This window comes from Colius striatus, chromosome W (assembly GCF_028858725.1).
Source record: "Colius striatus isolate bColStr4 chromosome W, bColStr4.1.hap1, whole genome shotgun sequence".
Taxonomy (NCBI): Eukaryota; Metazoa; Chordata; class Aves; order Coliiformes; family Coliidae; genus Colius; species Colius striatus.
In genome coordinates this window covers 22,132,091-22,152,352 of record NC_084789.1, presented here as the reverse complement: position 1 = coordinate 22,152,352, position 20,262 = coordinate 22,132,091, and the positions used below count along the sequence as shown (strand labels likewise).

At 62.0% G+C, this 20,262-nt stretch overlaps 2 protein-coding genes across 2 annotated transcripts; one reads left to right on the top strand and one right to left on the bottom strand.

Moving 5' to 3' along the window:
• Positions 1-1,137: 1,137 nt before the first annotated feature.
• Positions 1,138-4,973, bottom strand: LOC133628495 (protein phosphatase 1 regulatory subunit 1B-like). Its single transcript, XM_062016728.1, has 8 exons — positions 4,893-4,973; positions 4,013-4,073; positions 3,379-3,401; positions 2,840-2,915; positions 2,568-2,696; positions 1,711-1,779; positions 1,370-1,513; positions 1,138-1,287 (listed from the first exon to the last, which is right to left on the bottom strand). Exons 1-8 carry the CDS (start codon positions 4,971-4,973, stop codon positions 1,199-1,201), a joined length of 672 nt encoding a protein of 223 aa, XP_061872712.1. The 3' UTR covers positions 1,138-1,198.
• A 13,511-nt stretch (positions 4,974-18,484) lies between these two features.
• LOC133628555 (neurogenic differentiation factor 2-like) lies at positions 18,485-19,564 on the top strand. The gene has a single exon (XM_062016904.1). The coding sequence runs from the start codon at positions 18,485-18,487 to the stop codon at positions 19,562-19,564; it is 1,080 nt and encodes a 359-aa protein (XP_061872888.1).
• The last annotated feature ends 698 nt before the right edge of the window (positions 19,565-20,262 follow it).

The following is a 20,262-nucleotide window of genomic DNA, read 5'->3' as shown; positions in this document are numbered from 1 at the left end:
TGTTGCTAGCTACTATAGAAAAAAGGGATGTCCCAACCTCCTGACACCCACCATTTAGATATTTATAAATGTTAATAAGACCTCCCCTCAGTCTCCTCTTCTCCAGACTAAACAGCCCAGTTCCCGCAGCCTTTCCTCGTATGAAAGACGTTCCATTCCCCTGATCATCTTGGTGGCCTTGCACTGGACTCTCTCCAGCACTTCCCTGTCCCTCTTGAGCTGAGGAGCCCAGAACTGGACACAGTACTCCGGATGAGGCCTCACCAGGGCAGAGTAGAGGGGGAGCAGAACCTCCCTTGACCTGCTGCCCACACTCTTCTTGATGCATCCCAGGATGCCATTGGCCTTCTTGGCCACAAGGGCACATTGCTGGCTCACGGTTAGTTTATTATCAATCAATTACTATTCAACTGCCCGTATCTCCGCTCCCGATCGATGCTCACCCGCACCGGGGCTGCGTCGGCCCCCAAAACCCCGAGCTCCCATCTCCTTCCCCCCCACCCGGTACCTATCACCGCACGGTTCCGGGCCCTGCCGGAAAGAGACGCCGACACCTCTGACCCCGGAAGAGAAACGTCTGAACGAGGCTGCGGCGGCGCCGACCATCGCTCGGCCGCGGGGGGAGAACCATTCCCGGGGGGGTCAATGGGGTGGGAGGGACCATTCCCTGTGGGAAGGGGTGGCAGTGAGGTGAAAAGGACCGTTCCTCTTGGCGAAGAGTGTGTGTCCATAGTGTCCTGACCCCGTAGCTCTGCCCCACAGCTCTCGCCCCCCTGATGCCCAGACCACCCCTCCTCGGAGACGAGGGTCAGGACTGTGTGTCCCCCCCGCTGGCTGCAGCCCCAATCCCTTCAAGCCGTCTCCAGCAGCCTCTGTACAGCCGTTTATTGCGGGCGGGGTGCTCAGCTCGATGAGGGGGCAGGAGCTGGGGGGTGAGTCCCGTTCCCGGCTCCTGCCCCGGCAGCCGTGGGGAGTGAGGGGGGGGAGCGTGAGTCCTCGCTGGCCCTTCCCATGAGGTTCCCAGCACCGGGGATGGCACCCGCAGCACTGGGGAGAGGGTGGCCATGGCCCTGGGGGGGGCCCCTGTCACGGCGGGCGAAGTGCAGGCAGAGCGGACAGTGGGCGAGGAGGGGGGCACAGGCGAAGCTGCTGCGGGCCGGGGAGGGGGCAGCCGGGGTGGCCGGTGGGCCAGTGGTGGCTAACTGGTGCCCAACGGGAAGGTGGGCGAGTGGCGCTCGGTGCCGATGGGGCGCGACAGCACCTCCGCGAAGCCGACGTGTCTCCGCTCTGGGGAGGGGGGGAAAAGGCGTCGGGGTCAGGCCCTGGAGCCGTGGTGGGGACGAGAGGGGATGGATGGCAGCCCGCGTACCCCCGGTGCCGCCGTCCTCCTGCTCCCGTTCGGGCTGCGCCTCCTCCGCTCCTTCGGAGTCCTCGGGGATCTCGGACACAGTCAGCGATTTGAGATCTTCCCCGCGCTCGTCTATGCCGCCGGCGAAGGAAACCTTCTGTCCCCCTGCGGGCAACCAGCCCGGTGGCCTCTGGGCACCCCCAGCTCCGAGACTCCCACATCCGCCTGCGTCCTGACCCGGGCAGCGTGGGGGCACTGGACTCTGAGCCCCAGCACCCTCCCTGGGGCGAGGGGCCTGCGGCGGGCGGGTGGACAGCCGTGTCCTCTCATTCCCCCTCCCCCCCGTCCTACCATCCCGTTACCTTTCCGCTTGTGCGCTTTGAGGCCGACGGGGAAGTAGCTCCGCTCGGCTCTGGCCTGGCTCCCCGGGGCTTCGCGGGCAGGCAGCGATGAGCCGAGGGCAGAGGAAGGCACGCGTGGCACCGGGGCACCGCCGGAGCCGGCAGCCGCCACGTCAGCCGAGCGGCCAGGGGTCCGGCTGGCGTCAGCGCGGGCGCGATGGGGGACGGGAACACTGCCCGGCGGGGGGACGTGGTGGCCCCCGAGGGCTCTGCCCAGCCCGGGGCTAGTAGGCAGCACCGGTAGGAGCCAGCCTGTCTGTTCTCCCGGGGCACCCACCCTGTCCCCGAGTGCTACAGGGGGCAGTGACGCCCATCTCTGCATCCCTGGGCTCCAGCAGCCCCATTCCCATTTCCTTGTGTCTCCAGGCTTCAGCAATCCTGTCCTCATGTACCTTGAGCTCCATCGGTCCCATCCCCATATCCCCGCATCCTCTGGGCTCCAGCATCCCTGTCCCCGTGTCCCCATGTCTTCTGGGCTTGGCATCTCCCTGTCTCCATATCCCCTGGGTTCTAGCATCCCTGTCCCCATGTCCCTGGACTCTGGCATCCCCATCTCCCTGTGTCCTCAGACTCCAGCAATCCTGTCCCCATGTCCCCTAGGTGCCATCAGTCCCATCCACACGTCCTTGCATCCCCTGGGCTCCAGCATCCCTATCCCCATCTCCCCATGTCCCCCATGCTGCAGCATCCCTGTCCCCACGTCCCCTGAATTCCAACAGTCCCATCCCCACATCCCTGCCCCACATCATCTGGGCTGCAGCATCCCTCTCCCGATGTCCCCAGCCCTCCCCAAGCTCTTGCAGCCCCATCCCCCTCACCAGTCTCGAGGCCACTGTCGGGGTCGCAGGCGCGGGCCAGCTCATGCTCCCCATCGTCAGGCTCCCCATCAGAGCTGTCACTCCCAGCCAGGCCACTCTCCAGGTGGGACTGCACGATGCGCTGTACCGCTGGGGAGATGCTGGCCTCAGAACCCTTCTCCGGGCACTGCAAGCACTGGGATCTCCCCATGGAGCCAGGCGTGGGGGTCTGGCATACCTGGGTGCCCCCCAACCCACCCTGCTAAGCCCCCGTGCCTCAGTTTCCCCGGTACCTTTGAGCGAGGGTGGTGTGTAGGCACACGGGTTGGTCCTCTTTGGTTTTAGCAGGCAGCCCTCGACGGAGGATTGCTACAGGAGGGAGTGGCATCGGAGAGGGGATTCCAGTATCCCCACCCCACACTGAGGGTCACCACAGCCCTGAGGGTCACTGCAGCCCCAGGGCAGCCTGGGTGCTGTGCCGGGAGGGGGGGGAATGGAGGGTCTCATGATGGGGACCCCAGAATGAGGATGCTGCGATGAGAGTCCTGCAATGGGGACCCAGGGCTGACCCCTCCCCCCAGACAAGGACCCCACCACAGGGATCAGGTGTTGGGGACCCCATGGTGTCCCCATGATGGTCATGAGGCGGTTTGGCTCTGTGTGCCTGTCCTCATGGTGCCAGTGCCAGGCAGCGAAGTGATAAGCACTGAGGCCTGGCCAGGCCAGACCAGGGCAGCAGGTGCTGGGGCTGAGTTCCAATAACACCCCTGGTGCCCTGGGAGCCGCGGGATGGGACAGCAAGGCTGCCATGGAGGTCCTGGCACTCACTCACCTGGTAGGGCAGAGACTCATCCTCTGGATTGGCAGCGCCGGGGAGAGAGGGGTGAGCAAGAGGGAGGCTGCTGGCACCCAAGGGAACCAGGCAGGTCCCTGCCCACCCCTGAAATCCTGCTCCAGGGGGTTACCCTGCCTGCCAGGGACCTGCCGCTGTCTCCTGTCCCACCACCATGGCCTGTCCTTGCTAACCCCTTCCATGTGTGACACCCTGTTCCCTCTCTGACACAACATCCCATTCTGTATAGCCCATACCATAGGTGGCACCATGCCCTGTCCCACCACCAGGTCCCCTCTCCCCCACCACATCCCCTCCCTGTCACTGCCACCATGTCCCATCCCCACCACCACCACTCATCATGGACATCCCATACCATACATGACACCACATCCCCTCCCTGCCACCACATCCCCTACTCACCACCATGTCCCCTTCCTGCTACCACATCCCATTGAGGACATCTCATATAGTACATGACACTGCATCCCCTCCCTGCCACCTCATCTTCTCAGTGACACCATGTCCCATCCCTGCCACCACCTCCTGTCTCTGGACCAGATGTTCTCCACCACCACATCTATCCCTGCCCTGTGTCCCACCCCCGGCTGGTGCTGCTCTCTGTCCCACTCACCTGGGGAGGAGTGCTCAGAGAGCTGGAACAGCATGGCTGGTGTGGGCCTCCGCCGACGGATCTGGGTGTCAGTGGGGTGTCACCACTCGGGGACACCCAAGCTCCCCTGTCCCTTGCCCTGTGTCCCAGCACTGAGGCCCCATGCAAATGCCTGTGTGCGTGTGAGTGCATGGATGCATGTGAGTAGGCAGGGAGTGTGCGAGGCCATGCACCCGCCCGGCATGGGGAGGGGAGCACCCAGCCCAGGGCCACCAGTGGGGAAGAGGGGATGTGGGCACCTAGCTTGGGATAGGACGGGAGTCCCACCAGCATTGCCATGGCCCCATCCTCCCAGCATCCCAGGTCCCTCCCAGCTCCACGAGAGCCCCAGTTCCTGTCTGGCCCCTCCATGGAGGTTCTGGGTCCTGTGTGTCCTGGGGACATTCCCTTGAGCCAGGCACAACTGGTTGGATCCTGTCCCCTTTGTCCCATCTCTTCCCTCCTGTCACATCCCTGTCCTTATCCTGTCCCCTCTATCTCATCCCTGTCCCCCTGCACAACTCTCCTCTGTGGATTGACAGCTCACACATGGACCTCAGAGCTCTCTCATCTCTCCCTGTCTCCCACCCATCCCATCCTGTCCCCTCCGTCCCTCCCATCCTGTGCTCTGTCCCTTCTGATCCCCTTTGTCTCACTTCCATCCCTCCTGTCCCACCAGCCCCATCCCATCTGGCCCCATCCCTCTCCCACCAACACTTTGGGGCTCTCCTGTACCCCCCCTCAAGTTACACTAGGGGTCCCTCATCACCCTGAGGTCACCAGCAGCGCTGAGTGCTGCTGGTGACCTTGGGGTGATGAAGGTTCCCCCAAAGCGATCCTGTACCCTGATTCCCACCCTCACCATCTCGACGGCACGGGGGTCCAGCTGACTGGGAGGGGCTGGCACTGAGAACTGGATCTTCTTGTGGTCCTTGGGGTCCATGGCCTTGACCGTCACAGAGCTGGAAGGCTTGAAGGGGGGGATGGGTAGGAGGGGAGATCTCCTCTGTCACTGGTGCCGAGCAGAGTTCAGTAGCACCCGGGACTGGGTACAGTGAGAACTGAGAGCGGCAGGAGGTGGAGAAGGCAGAGCCGGCAAGGAGGAGGAGGAAGGAGAGGGAGGGAGGACATGTCTCCTACCAGGCGCTGAATTATTCATCCCCCCCACACACACACATACACACACCGGGTAGGGGGGCTGAGGCCTAGGTAATGAGCCCTTGGGGAGCCCCTGAGGGGGTTCAGCCAACTCGGGGAGGTGGGGGAGCTTAACCCCTTCCTTGCCAAGGAGGATGTCCCCTGAATGTGGTGGCCAGTTGGGATGGGATGAGGGTGGGAACAGGTGATTCCATGTGAGTCCTCATCCCTCGTGCCTCAGTTTCGCCACAGAACCACTGGTGTGTGAGGGGCACCAGCCACTCTCCCCACTCCCCTTGGATGGGCAAAGGGGAAAATCCTCCTCAGCTGCCCTGTGCCACATGAGACAGAGACCATGCTCCAGCAGGAACAGGAGCCCCGGGGGAATATGGCCAAGGGAGACATGAGACCCCTAAAATACCCCAACATTCATGTGCCAGGGATCTCCTGCCACCACCAGTCATAACCCTGGTGACACTGGGGTGTGCCAGAAGAAGGGGACTGTGCCCTTGCCCAGTGCTGTGCCCTATGCCCCTGTCCTCGGTGATTTTCCTGGTGGAAAATTCCAGCAAACCTGAAGTTTTCCCCAGGAAAACAGGGGCTCTCCCCCCCCAGGCACTGCATGTGCCAGCCAGCACCTGATTGTCGAAGGGCACCTCTCACAGCCCCATCAGAGGGGCACAGATGAGGGGGCATCCCCATGCAGGAGGACAGTGAGGTGGCACTCGTCCCCTCATGGGGTGTCCTGCCAGGGGACTGGGATGGTGTCACGGGGAGCTGGGGCTGAGGAAGCTGCCTCTGAGGAAAGAGGAAAGGGGAGTCAGGAGCTGATTCTGACCCCCGGATCTCCTGGTGCTCCAACGGTTGCGAGTGGCCGCGGGCCAGCAGCCACCGCTCCAGCAAAATATTTACCCGAGTGGCACCATGCCATGGACCAGCCTCCTGACCACCCAGCCCTGTGTGGCACAACGCGGCAGAGCTTGGCTCTGCACAGCAAAACATGGCAAAGCTCAGCTCTGCGTGGCAAAACCAGGCTCTGGGCAGCCAAGCTTGGCCCTGTGGCACAGTACAATCCACACAGCAGTGCCCACCCCAGGTGAGGACAGCCCAGGGCTGGGTACCCACAGAGCCCATGTGCCTGTGGAAGGGACTAAGGGCTGAGCTGTGGGGGGACACAGGGTCCCTTGATGACTCCATGGCCAAGCTGGTCCTGTGCCAGGTTGCCTATGTCAGGGTGCCCATGTCAGGCTCTGAGCATCATCCCTGTCCCCATCCCAAGTTGTTATGGCAACAGGTTCAGGCTCCTTCCCACTGCCTTTTTTGTTCCCCTGCCTGTGAAGGCACCGTGTGAGGGGGTGGCCCGTCCCCCCTCCCCTCCCTGCACTGCAGTAACAGCAGCACCCACAGCCCCTTGTGAACGGCACGCACCGCCCGCACTGGCACCCACGCAGCTCAGTGCAGGGGGTACCGCACTGTGCCAGGAAGGGGACACAGTGCCCGAGCCCCATCTCTGCCATGCAGCTCCAGGCTCATGTGTGCCATGCATGGCTCTGCTCCTCACTGGGTCAGTCCTATCCTGGCACCATGGGCATGCGCTGGCACTCTCCATGGCATGCAGGTGCAGAGGCACCAGTGTTTGTGTCATGGCCATGGCATGCCGTGCTGTGCCATGCTGTGCCATGTGGTGGGGGCTGCAGCTCTGCACAGCAGTGAATCCTCCTGCAGAGAGAGCAAAAGTAGTAGGTTGGGGAAAGCAGTGCTCAGCTCTTCGCCCCCTGGCAGTGGGCACCAGCGAGGCCAAGGGAGTGGGCACGGAGGGGCCATGGGGCTGGGGCATCGAGGTGGAGGGAGAGTGCATGGGGAGACAGGGAATCATGGGGACGGGGTGTCGTTGGGACAGGGTGTTGTGGAGATGGGGCATCATGGGGATGGGATGCCGTGGGGACAGGGCATTGTGGAGAGGAGGTGCCACAGGAATGGGGCATTATGGGGACAGAGTGCCATGAGGATGGGGTGCTGTGGGGATGAGGTACCACAGAGATGGGCATCGTGGGGCTGGGATGCCATGGGGATGGGTCATTGTGAGGACAGAGCACCCTGGGGACAAGACACACTGGGGATAGGGTGCCAAGGGGACAGGGTGCCATGAAAATGGTTCATCATGGGGATAGAGTACATCAGGGATGAAGTGTCTTGGGGATGGGGCACACTGAGGACGAGGCATCGTGGGGACAGGGGGACACCAGGGAGGGAGCACGGTGGGGACGGGGTGCCATGGGGACAGGGCATCGTGAGGACGGGGCATGGCGGGGACAAGAGGACAGTAGGACGTCCGCTCACAAAGGTGGGGGGGCTGGGCCATGGAGGGGGAGGGGCTCAGCAGGGGAGGGGGGCTGTGGGTACCGGGACCCCTCCAGTGCCCCTCACTCTGGCTGTCCACCTCCACGCCTCTTCCCCCCCGCCACGGTGTCTTCTCTCCCCCCCCCCCCGCCGCTCCCCCGGAGCTGTGCACCCCGAGCCCTAACGCACCCCGGGACTCAGGTAACCCCCCCAACCCGGAGCTGCAGCGGAGGCGGACGATGCTCCCCTGGGCGCAGAGGAGGTGTGGAAGTGAGAACATGTGTGGGAACGCACGTGGGAGCCCGAGGGGGCGGCGGGAGGCAGGGGGGTGGCGCTCGGGGACCTTAACCCCTTCCCTGCTGGGAGCACCCCCCATCCAGCGACAAACCTGGGGTGCTGCAGAGGAGAAGGAAGAGTGACCTGGGGTCGGCCCCCTCCCCAAATAGGGCTGCATGAGGAGAGCTGGGGACGTGCCACCTCATAGTGGCATCCCCACTGGCAGTAGCATTGTTCTGGGCAGCACTGCGGCATGGTGGCTGGGGAGGGTGCCGTGTGGAAACTGAAGCAATGGCAGGACTTCGGGGGGCTGCAAGCCCATAAGCCCACCACGGCCGGGGGAGGGGGGGGGAGAGGGCTACAACCCCACATCCCCAGCACAAGGGGGATGCAACTCCCATATCCCTGGGGGCTTCAACCCCAGGATGAGGAGAGGACATGTCCCCACATCTCCAGTGGGACAGGGTGGGGGGGCTTTGACTCCCCCCCCTCACCCCCAGGAATGCACCAGGAATGCTGGTGTCCTGGCAGGATGAGGAGGAGTGGGGTGGGCAGGGGGCTGTGTCCAGCCTTGGTGCCCTTGCCAGCCTGGTGGTGTCCGTCGGTGCTGCAGCATGCTGCCAGCTGATACCATCCATTTTGATCACGATGCTGTCATGGTGGTGCCCGATGCTGGCAAGGCCGGGCTGGCACAGCCACCCTCAGGTTGGCACAGCTGCATGGCGAGCTCAGGCCTGAGCATAGGCTTAAGAGCTTGGCACAGGGTGACCAGAGCCATCCCAGTTGGCAGTCCCTGACCTCTGGCCCACACCAAGCCTTGTGCCCACATCCAGCTGGGGGGGGGGGAGTGGGGGCTGCCACCGGGGCTGGGGGCACTGAGGGGTCCTGGGACATCACCCCCTGGGGTGGGCATCCCACCCAGCACCCATAGGGGGGACAACAACTTGAGGTGAGGGTCCTTGTGCTTGGGAGTGGGGATGTGCATACGGGGTCTGTCTGTCCCAGGGAGGATGAAAACCTTGGGGGGGGATACAGGGGGGGATATAGGGGAGGTACAAGCCCAGAGGTTCTGGGGAGGGAGGAGACACAGCAGTGAGATCGGGGGAGGCAGCCAGGGGCAAGGATGTGTCTCCTCTTCTTGGGGGGACATCAGTGATGGATGTGGTGTTTACTCACCTATATCACAGGCCCTCCATGGCTTAAGCCCCCTTCCTCAGGGACCTGTGACTTCAGGGACCCAAAAGCCCATCCTGGAGCCCTGCTCTGACCTTCCCCAATCACTGAGATCCTCCCTGGGAGGGGGCCTGGATACCAGCACAGCCCAGTTTGCTGTCTCCATTTCCAGAAGAAAAAGTAAAGTTAAAACATTTGTTAATTTATAAACCAATTTAACCATAACTGGTTAATAAATAGCTACCAGCTGCCAGCCCCCGCCTGGGTGAGGGGCATGGGGGAGTGGGCATGTGCAGTTGGCTGGGCTCACCTGCCCTCCTAGTGATCCCACAGTGTCATTGTCACTGGTCCCAGTGACAGTGGAGGCCCCAGGGGGTGTGGCTGCCCAAAGGGATGGAGTTTGTTGGGGAGACCCTAGTGCTCATGGGGAGGATGGCACAGCCATGCCATCTGGCAATGGGGATGTGGGAGTGTGCATGGGTAGGAGAGGTGGAGACATGGGGGTCTGCCATGCCAAGGGGAGAATTGGAGGGGGTGCTGCTGTAGGGGGAACCAGGGTGCAGGGGGGGCGGGGTGCATGTATGTGCCAGGGCTCTGCAGGTGTGTACATCCATGTGTGCATGTGTGTAAGTGCATGTCTGTGCATTAATGTATATATGTGCCATGGATGTGTGTGCATGTGCCAGGGCTGTGCATGGGTGCCCAGGAATGTGTGTGTGCCAGGACTGTGCATGTGTGTGCATACATGTGTGTGCACAGGTGTGTTTGTGCATATGTGCCATGGATGTGTGTATATGTGCTAGGACTTTGTGTGTGTATGCATGTGTATGTCAGGGCTGAGCATGTGCATGTGCCAGGGCTCTGTATGTGTCTGCAGGGATAGGAATGTGTGTTCATCCATATGTGTGTGTGTATGGGGGGGGTGGGGGGGTTGCTTGCACGGATGTGCCAGGAGTATGCACAGGACTCTGTGTGTGTATGTGCATATGTCCAAGAGCATACCAGATGCATGTGCTTGTGCCCAACCCCTTTGTGTGTGTCCCTCCCGACAGAAGCCCCCTCCTGGGGGTGCTGCTGTGGAACATCCTCCTCACCCAGCTGGGATGGATGCAGACAGAGAGGGCCCTGGAGAGCAGGACCAGGTGGGGGGACCCCACTCCCACACCTCCCCACATCCCCTCTCCATGGGGCCAGAGCACCTTCCCAGCCATGTGCCCCAACATGTCATGATAGGGGTATAATTTGTCCGTTAACAACGGGCAACTTCAGGTTTATATTTAATTGCGTTTGCATCAACCTGAACTCACCCTTATTCATCAATAATGCATGGTTTTGTGTTTATTGCTGCTTAATTAATCTGTGCTTATGACAAATCCCCAAAGGTGGTGGCAGGGAGCGGTTGTGTGGGGCTGGCGTGCTCACTGGGGTGATGTGGGCCAGTAGGATCTGGAGCAGCCGCAAATCAGAGTGCCCTGGGTGTACCCCATCTTTGGGGCTCTCTCCCTGCAGCCTTTCCTCATAAGGAAGAGTCCCCTGATCATATTGGTGACTCTGTGCTGGACTCTCTCCAGAAGTTCCCTATCCCTCTTGAGTTGAGGAGCCCGGAACTGGACACAGGACACCAAATGAGGCCTCACCAGGGCAGAGTAGAGGGGGAGCAGAACCTCCCTTGACCTACTGGCCACACTCTTCTTGATGCATCCCAGGATGCCATTGGCCTTCTTGGCCACAAGGGCACATTGCTCCCTCAAGATTAGTTTATTATCAATGAGCACTCCCAGGTCTCTCTCTTTGCAGAGCTGCTCTCCAGCAGGTCAACCCCCAGCCTGTACTGGTGCATGGGGTTGTTCCTACCCAGATGCAGGAATCTGCACTTGTTCTTGTTGAACCTCATGAAGTTCCTCTCTGCCCAACTCTCAAGCTGGTCAAGATCCTGCTTAATGGCAGCACATGCCTCAGTTTCTCCAGGAGGAGATCGCTGAAGCTACTGTAGCCACCGGGCATAGAACCATCATGCCACTCCTGCCCCTCCTCCCCACAGCCATTTTCTTCTCCACTTCTGGGCCTCTCACTACAAAATCTACACTGAGGGGCTGGAGTGTGTCCAGAGACAGGCAATGGAGCTGGGGAAGGGGCTGGAGCACAAGTCTGATTGGGAGCAGCTGAGGGAATGGGAGTGTTCAGCCTGGGGAAGAGGCTGAGGGGACATATGAGCACTCTGCAACTCCCTGACAGGAGGCTGTGGTGAGGTGAGGGTTGGTCTCTGCTCCCTGGTAACTAGTGACAGGACAAGAGGAAATGGGCTCAAGTTGCCCCAGGGGAGGTTTAGATTGGAGCTGAGGCAGAACTGTTTCCCTGAGAGGGTTGTCAGCCCCTGTCCCAGGCTGCCCAGGGAGGTGGGGGAGTCCCCATCCCTGGAGCTATTGCAAAGCCGTGGAGCTGAGGTGCTGAGGGCCATGGGTTAGTGATGGGCTGGGCACTGTGAGGGCAAGGAGTGGACTCCATAAGCTTAAAGGGCTTTTCCAATCAAAGTGATTTGATTCTATTCCATTCCCTTCTTCCCTTTTCCCTCCCTATTTCTCTTTCCCTTCACCCTCTCCCAGACCCCAGGGCCAGGGAGGCCAGTGCCTCCTGAGCTGGGCAGCGTGGCCAGATCATGGCACGGCAGCTCTGTGCCTTTAAGCTGAAGCTGCCCTGGATCAGCCAGAGCTCCTATTAAAATTTTATGCGAAGTGTAAATGGGCCAGGTCTCCAGCTTCCCGCTCCCCTCCAAATGATTTATTACTCACAAATACCACAGAACTAATTAGTATAGTAATTAATTAATATGAATTTGCATATTTGCATGTGCAATTAGTGCAGTGGAGTGATTACTCTGAAAATGAGAAGTTGGGCTTGTCAGATGGTAGTGTGAACTGGAGTGGAAAAGCCTCGTGCAAATGAATCCGGGTGGCAGCATCAGGCAAGCAGCGGCACTGATCCCACTCGACGCTAGGAGGGCACCAGGCTCTACGCGTGGGAGTTTCAGGGAGCTCATCCCTCCCCCCAGGGACCCCCACATACCCCTAGCAAAAGGCCTAACCTGGCCCTAGGCCTCAACCATGGGGGCTGCTCCATCCATCCATCCAGCCAGCCAGCCAGCCAGCCAGCCATCCCTCTCTTGACCATCTCCATGACGACTCGCTGTGCCAGGCGCATCACCATGGCAACGGGCCAGGCTATGCAGCCTCACCATGGCGACTGTCGTCATCAGCACCCTGTCACCACGGAGACTCCCCCATCCACCCCAAATCCACTCCCTGCTGGATTCCCCCAACCCCTCCATGGTTCTGGGTGTTGGGGTGGGGATGCTGCTCCCCAGTCTGAGGGTCCCCAAAGTCCCCAAGGATGAGACCTCCCCTCAGAGCACCCCAGGATGAGAGCGAGGGCCTAAGGGTGCCTGATGCTGGTAGTCCCCCCAGCCTGATGAAGCTGGCAAGGACAGCCAAGCCCTGCAACAGGCTGAATCAGCCTTTGAGAGCCAGGTACTCAAGTCTCTCACAGGTCAGAGATCTGTCCCCTCCAGCCCCAAATCCAGCCCTGGTGCCATCCTGGTCCCCTCTCACCCATGACTCCTGTGCCCACCTTCCCTGCTGAGGCCTGACACCACTCGGTACATATCTGGGAGAGACACTGGCTGCCTTCCCCCAGCTTTGGGGACATCAACGCTGAAGGGTGCAGGCAAGAGGGGCAGTGGGGAGGTGATGGAAGAAGATCTGGCTTCAGGCAGCCCCAACATCCCACATCCCCCCCACCAGATCCCACTGAAATGAGCCCAAGTGGCCGCCATCTGCCATGGGAGGGCTGGGGGCCAGTGCCAACAGCACTCCTTCATCTGCACCGTGCCTGTGCTGGTGGCACCACCACGCTGCATGCCGCCCCCCCATGCCCCCCCGACCCAGCTAGGGCAGCCATAGGGAGGGATACTGTGACCATGGGAGATTTCCCGTCCACTCCTGGGGCCTTGTGACATCAAAAGCCAGTGGTTGTGATGTCATAGCCCATTGTGGCCTCACCAGAGCAGCCTTCTTACCTCACTGGCAGGAATGGCAGTCCCCTCCAGCCATGCATCCTGGGCTTGGGCCCCCGTCCCACCCACTCCACTGTCCCCAAAAAGCATTTGACCCCGACAGGGATGAACCCAGTGACTGTGGAGTGATGGAGGAGCACGAGGAGGGGGACACAAGTCCCCTGGGACCACCCAGGGACCACTCATCTTCAGCTGCCCACATGCCACTGCAGCTCCATCAGTTTCCCACTGGCCAATTCCCAGGGCATTGTTTGCCTAAATGGGGCTTAAAATCCACTTGCTAAGCCCCCAGTCTGCAAGCAGTAGTGGACAGGGGGAGCACAGGTTGGGGGGCACAAGAAGAGTGTCTGCTTGCCCCACGGCTGCAATCTGGGGGCTTTGCTTGGCACTGGCACCTGAGTCTTGAGGCTGGCACAACATCTACCCATCCTCCAGCAAAAGAAGAGGGGCTTTGATAAAGCTCCCCCCATTCAAGCTGCGTCAGGACCGCCCCTTTCCTCCCTCCCTCCGTGCCTCAGTTTCTCTCCACCATCAACTTCCTCCCCCCAGGCTCTTCAACCCACCCATGACCTCGCATTCCTCATTGCAGGGACCTTTAGGGACACATCCACATCCCCATCCCTGTCCCCCCGAGTCCCACGCAGATGGGGCCCTGCTCACCCGATGACTCACCCCGGGAGATGCCCGGGGACGGGTCCCATAAGCGGATGCTACCCCGGGGACCCGCCCCACGGCCGCTCCATCCCCGCAGGCAGTGGGGACGGGGCCAGAGATGGGCTGCGCTCCCGCTGCTCTCTTCCCCTCGGCTGACATTCCCGGCGGTGGCTCCGCCGCGCGTTGCGCATCCATCTCTCCCCAGCCTTCACCTCCCAGAAATATTGCAGCCGGCTCCATCTGGCAGCGCGGCCCCCGCCTCCCCCTGCCGCCACTCGCGGGGAGACACCGCCGCCGGCTCCTCCGCACGGGCCCTGCGTGGTTCGACCCCACAAAGGTGGCACGGGGGAGGGGGACAGTTCGAGTATCCCTGTCCCATGCCAGGGAGGGACGGTGCGGCCGGGCGGAGGCAGGAGGCTGCAATGCCACGCACCAGCCCCACGCTGGGGATGCGGCAGTCGGTTGAGCCATGGCAAACTCTTCCCACACAAGGCTCCCGGGAGCCACCTCGGGCCCAGCTGGCTCCCAGCCGGGTCCCCACACCATCCAGCACCCAGCTCTCATCCCCGGCTCTGCCAGCGCCGACCCAGTTCTGTGCCCCTGTCATGTCCCTCCGGATGCCACATGTGCCCTGGGCACCCACCTCTGCGATGCAGTGGCCACTATTCCAGACAGGGTCCTCATCCCTATCCATCATCTCCTGTTAGACAGAGGGGAAGGGGCATGAAAGATGGATTTTGGAGGAGGAAAGCACCAGCCAAATGCACCAGCCAAATGCACTGTGGCACCCACTGGGCAGCAAGATCCCAGGGGACATGGCTGGGGTGGCCAGGGAGTGGAGGTGGCAGTGCTGGGAAAACTGGTCCCTGCACGCAAGGACCAGCAGCAGGATGGGGACCAGAGATGAGGTCGGGCCCAGCTGCCTCAACCCCGACCTGCTGGGGACGGAGGAACCTGCTGACCCAGCCCTGCACCCAAAGAACCAGCACCCAGCCCTGCCTCTGTTCCCCTGCCCCGCCCCCCCCCCCCCCTCCAGCTGTGCCTAGTCCTGAATTCACATCAAACTCACTTCCTCCTACTGCCCAGGGTCACGCCATCTCCCCTGAGGCCAGATCCTGCTCCTCCAGCCCCCGTGCCATGATGCTGGAAGCCCCACTCACCACCTCAGATGAACCCTCCAACTCCAAAGGCACCCAGAGACCAGGGTGCCTCTGCTCTGTACCATCATCAGCTGCGGCAGAGGGGACGGCACCAGGACTGGCACCAGCATCCCTCCTGCCTGCACCACAGGCCCTGTCCCGGCACAGGTCGGCTATGCCTGCCCTGCCCCAGCACAATGCAGCCGTTTGGGTTTTCATCTCCCTGCTCCCCTTTCATCTCCAGTCCTCGTTTCATGTCTCCACTTTCTTCTCCCTCCAAGCGCTGTGCATGCTGGTGAGTCTCACACCGGCGCCCACCCTCGCCGCTCGCCGGCTGCTAATTAAGCTGGAATGGATGCACCAGGCCAGGGGCTTGTGGCTACCTCCTGTCCCCATCCCTGTCCCCACACCAGCCAGCCTAGCTGTGGCATCTCCTCAGCCTCAGGCAGCCCTGGTGTCCCTGCACCTCCCGCATGATGTCAGGAACTGGGGCACCGCTGGTTTTTCTGCCCAGATGTCAGGGGTGCAGTCAGGCTGGAGCTGGGCCGTGTAACCTGCCAAGGGTTGGGGGATACCCTGATTTGGGGACTGAGAACAGCAGAGTGGGAACTTACCCAGAGCTGGCAGGAACAGGCAGCACTGATGCACCATGGTCACCAGGCAAGGGTGGGCTCCGAGGGCATGGTGATGCTCACTCAGCACCCACCTGCTAAATGAAGATGGCAGCAACAGAAGGAGCTGAACAGTGCTGCAGGGAAGGCCTGCGCTGTGCCAGGAGGGCTGCCCAGGAATTGGTGCCCTAGCATGACACCAGCACCAGCAAGGGCTGGGGTGAGCCCTGCAGCCATCCCTGGGGGCCGTCCCCAGCCCAGGTGCCATCTGCTCAACTGCAGCCATGAGTGACAGTTGGAGGGTTCAGCAGCAGGAGTGTAGGGGGGGGGGATGCTTGCTGCCAGTGGAGGCCCCTCTATCACATGCCAGCCCTGGCACCTGCACTGGGGGAGTTAGGCGACACCAACACCACTGGCACAGACCTGACAGCTGGGCATGGCCAGCCCCCAGCCATCACTGCCACCACGTCCCAGCCGTGCCCACACCGTGGCCACATTGCCTTTGCCTGTGATCTATGGCCAGCATGTGCTGGGCAGGTCCCGGCCCTATCAGGCTTGTGGGGACAGAGGATATCCTGGGAATGTCCCACGGCTCAGTCCCAACGGCTGTAGCCAGGGGGTCGAGATCCAGCTCTCAGGAGCACAACACCCCTGTGATGACCTCCCTGGCCTTGCTGCTGCCTGCCACCAGTTTCAAGCACAAGGGAAAGGGCTGCAGCAATTTTTTTCCACACACACTTTGGTGGGGACAGATTTGGAGGCCAGGGGGTGATAATGCCTCTGCCAGGCAGGTGATGATGCCTCTGCACAGGGCCACAGCAGGTGAGGAGGTGCCATCACACAAAGGCCTCACTGGCTGTGCCATGGCATGGCCAGACCTCCGCCACCATGAGACTGTCATCCACAGAGGGCTTCGGCCCTGTGTGCACAGGGGAGGGCATGAGTGTGCACATGTGTGTGCATGCCTGTATGTGCGTGTAGGGTGTGTGTGCCAAGGATTGGCTGTGTCTATGCACACCAGGCTCTGCAGTTGAGGCTGGCACAGCTCTATGGCTGAGGAGGGTGTCAGTGGGGGCCATGGGGCAGCAGGAAGCCAGAGGAGCCATATGCCACCTGTGTGGGACCCACAGCCCTGCAGTCACCAGCCCTGCCCATACCCACACCTGCAGTCCCCTGTCCATGCCAGTGTGACCAAACTGGGCACTGCCACCACCACCACCTCCCCCTCAGTCCCTGCCTAGCCACAGCCTGCAGCCCATGCCAAGCCCTCGGCACCACAGCCATCCCTGTTCCGCTAGTGGCTGAGGGTGGGGATGGACCCAGGTGAGTCTATTTTGCGGCCAACCGCAGATGCCAGCTCCCAGTGAGGGTCCCTGTAGCATCTCCCGCCTCGCCCTGGTGCCTATCCGCCACCCCAAACACGCTTGGCCCAGACAGGATGGTTGATCTCCCCTGCCACCCTCCCGCTGGATCCATTGTTCAGCATGGCCCCGCCATCGCCTGCATCTCGCCCGGGTCCCATTTTGCGGCGTGTAGGCAGAGATGGAGATTTGGAAGAGGGGTTTTTTTTTTTGAGAACAGAGTGACAGATGGCGAGTCCTCCTTCCCCAGAGAGACAAATCTCCCTGAATGCAAGCGCATGTCAATCATTAGCTCTCATGTGATAGCTCTCGCGCATGACGTGCCAACCATATGGCACTGGCAGCAGAGCTGGTACCCCCTTTGCTGGGTAGAGATGCCACTCTCGCCTCCTTTTGGATAGAGGACTGCAGGAGGCTGGAGCACCTCAAGGAGCCGCGTCCCAGTACCAGAAGATGCTGGGAACAATGAAATAAGAATTCCTCCGGTCCGCCCAAAGGTGAGTTGTGTAAGAAGTGGAGGGCTGGGAGGGCAGCGAGGAAACTTGCATGGAGAAAAGGCAACTTCCATGTTGATTGTGTTTCTCCTCCACATCTTTTTTTCCCCCCATCTTTCATTCTCCCTCGGCCCTCGCTTCTCCTGCTCCCCGCCGACCCCGTCGATGGGGGTTCGCCCCATCCCACCCCCGAAGCACTCTCCCCTCCCCGAGGTGAGAGGATTGTTGGGGCTTCGACCCCCTCTCCTCCTCGCTCCCCTCCCAGGCCCCCTCCTCGCGGCTGGGCGCGTCCGGGGCGGTGCGATCCCGGCGGGACGGAGTGGGCAGTGGTGGCCCAGCGGCATCAACGAAATCGGCACGGAGCCGCCGCGCCGCCACTCCCGGGTCCCAGGTCCGGCAGGGCCACGTCCCCACTTCCCCGCTGCGCACGTGGCCTCCGCCCCGGGCGTCCTCCCCTGGCTCCCCAGCTCCGACCCCGCCGCGCCCACCGGTCCCGGAGGCGACCCCGGCAGTGTCGCTGCTCGACACTTCCGCGCTGACCCCGGGGATGGGGGGGGGGGACTGGCCGCGGCTGCTCCCGCCGCGTCGCCGTTTGATGCCGCCGCATTTTACGGGCCACGCTCCGGTGGCCGGGAGGAGCCCCGGGGCGAGGGGCCCCCGGGCGGGGCTGACCGGGCCGGAGAGCGTATGGGGCCGGCTGGGGGGTAAAGGCGGCGGCCGCGCCTTGACGCGCCGGCCCCGGGACGGTGGTGACTGAGCCGTGGAGAGGGCCGCTCCGCGCCCGCGGCGAGGAAAAGTTCGAGGCGTCAAAGAGTGGCCGGCGGCACCGGGCCCGGCCCGTGGGGCACCGGGGGTGGGGAGAGCACCGACTGGGCCGGGGGGACGCCACCGCGGCGGGCGCCGGGTCCGGGGAGCGGGACGCGGGCGGCGGCCGCCGGGAGCCCCGGCGAGGAGGGTGGATATCGGGGCACGGGAGTCGTTGCTGCGCCCAAAGGGAGATCCGGTGTCCCCGGGGTTGGATGGCTGAGGTGGGCGGTGGCAGCGGGCGTCCCCACACCCAATTCGTTTTCGCCTGTCTCGGTTCCACGGAGCCGCTCCCGGAGAGCGCGGGGTGGTGGAGGAGGCGAGGAAGGCGCGGAAGGAGGGGGGACGGCGAGACTACCGGTAACGCCTGGCTCTTTGCCCCCCGCTGCAGCCACCATGTTGACGCGACTTTTCAGCGAGCCCAGCCTGGTCCCCGAAGTCCCGAAATTCGCCGGTTGGGCCGAGGACTGCGAGGAGGATGCCCGCAGCGAGAAGGAGGCGCGGGTGGGGAAGGGCTGCTCCCTCCCCGAGGAACCGCACGAGGGTTCTCTTGGGGAGAGCAAGGAGGAAGGGGAGTTAGGCGGGGACGAAGAGGAGGAGGAGGAAGAGGAGGAGGAGGAAGGTTTGGAGGAGGCGGAGGGCGAGCGGCCCAAGAAACGCGGCCCCAAGAAGCGTAAGATGACCAAGGCGCGGCTGGAGCGCTCCAAGCTGCGGCGGCAGAAGGCGAACGCCCGGGAGCGGAATCGAATGCACGACCTGAACGCGGCCCTGGACAACCTTCGGAAGGTGGTTCCCTGCTATTCCAAAACCCAAAAGCTCTCTAAAATCGAGACCCTTCGTTTGGCCAAGAACTACATCTGGGCTCTTTCCGAGATCCTACGTTCGGGCAAACGGCCCGACCTGGTCTCCTACGTGCAGACTCTGTGCAAGGGGCTCTCCCAGCCCACCACCAATCTGGTGGCCGGTTGCTTGCAGCTCAATTCCCGCAATTTCCTGACGGAGCAGGGTCAGGAGGGAGGCCGTTTCCACGGCCCCAACGCCTCCTTCGCCGTCCACCCCTACTCCTACCCCTGCTCGCGGCTGGCCGCGGCGCAGTGCCCGCCCGCCGCCGGTCCCGGTTCCCACGGGCTGAGGACACACAGCTACTGCGCCGCCGCCTACGAGAGCCTCTACGGCAACGCGTCCCCCGACTACAACAGCTCGGAGTACGACGGTGGGCTCAGTCCCCCGCTCTGCATCAATGGTAACTTCTCCCTCAAGCAGGACTCTTCTTCCCCCGACCACGAGAAAAGCTATCACTACTCTATGCACTACTCGGCGCTGCCCGGTTCCCGGCCCGCCGCCCACAACCTGGTCTTCGGTTCGGCGGGGATGCGCGGGGGGGTCCACTCCGAGAACATCTTCCCCTATGACATGCACCTCCCGCACGAGCGGGGCCCCATGTACGAGGAGCTCAATACCTTCTTCCACAACTGACTGACCCCCCATCTCTACACCTAACCCCCCCATGCCCCGAGCCCACTCCCCTCCCAGCCGCCCCATCCCTGGAGGTGGTGGCGGGGCACACGGGGGACACCCGCGGCTGTCCCGCGGACCGGTCCCAGGGATTCTGCCACGAGTTTTGGTGCAATATGGGGACTCGTCTCCGGTGGCGGGTCTCTGCACCCCGTGGGGTCAAAGTGCTTTTTTGGGAGTATTTCCCTTTCCCCTTAAATGATTATTATAATTTAAATAATAATTTATAATAGTTTTTATTATTGTTGTTATTAGTTTTATTTAATACATTATTACTATTAATAATAATAATTATTATTATCATTATCCCTGAGGAGTGAGCCGCTCGTCCCACTGGCTCGAGCCGCCTCCTTTCCTTTTCACTTCGTTTTATTTTTTTTTTCCTTCCTCTCCCCACACCGATTTTGAGCTGTTTCTCCCCTCCACCGCCGTCCCCATCCCACTCACCCCCCCCGACATCGGACCCCCGCCGCCCCGGCCCGTGGGAGTGAGAGGAGCGAACCTTTCCGAAGCAATAACGAGGCGAAGGGAGGATCCCACGTTTCTATCTATGCAAGCGGGCCCGCCCGGCGGACGCTCCGGGATGCACTTTGCTTTGGGGGGGGTCCCGGCCCCGCTCCCGCCCCCCGACAGCCTCCTCTCGCAGCGCCTGTGTCAGG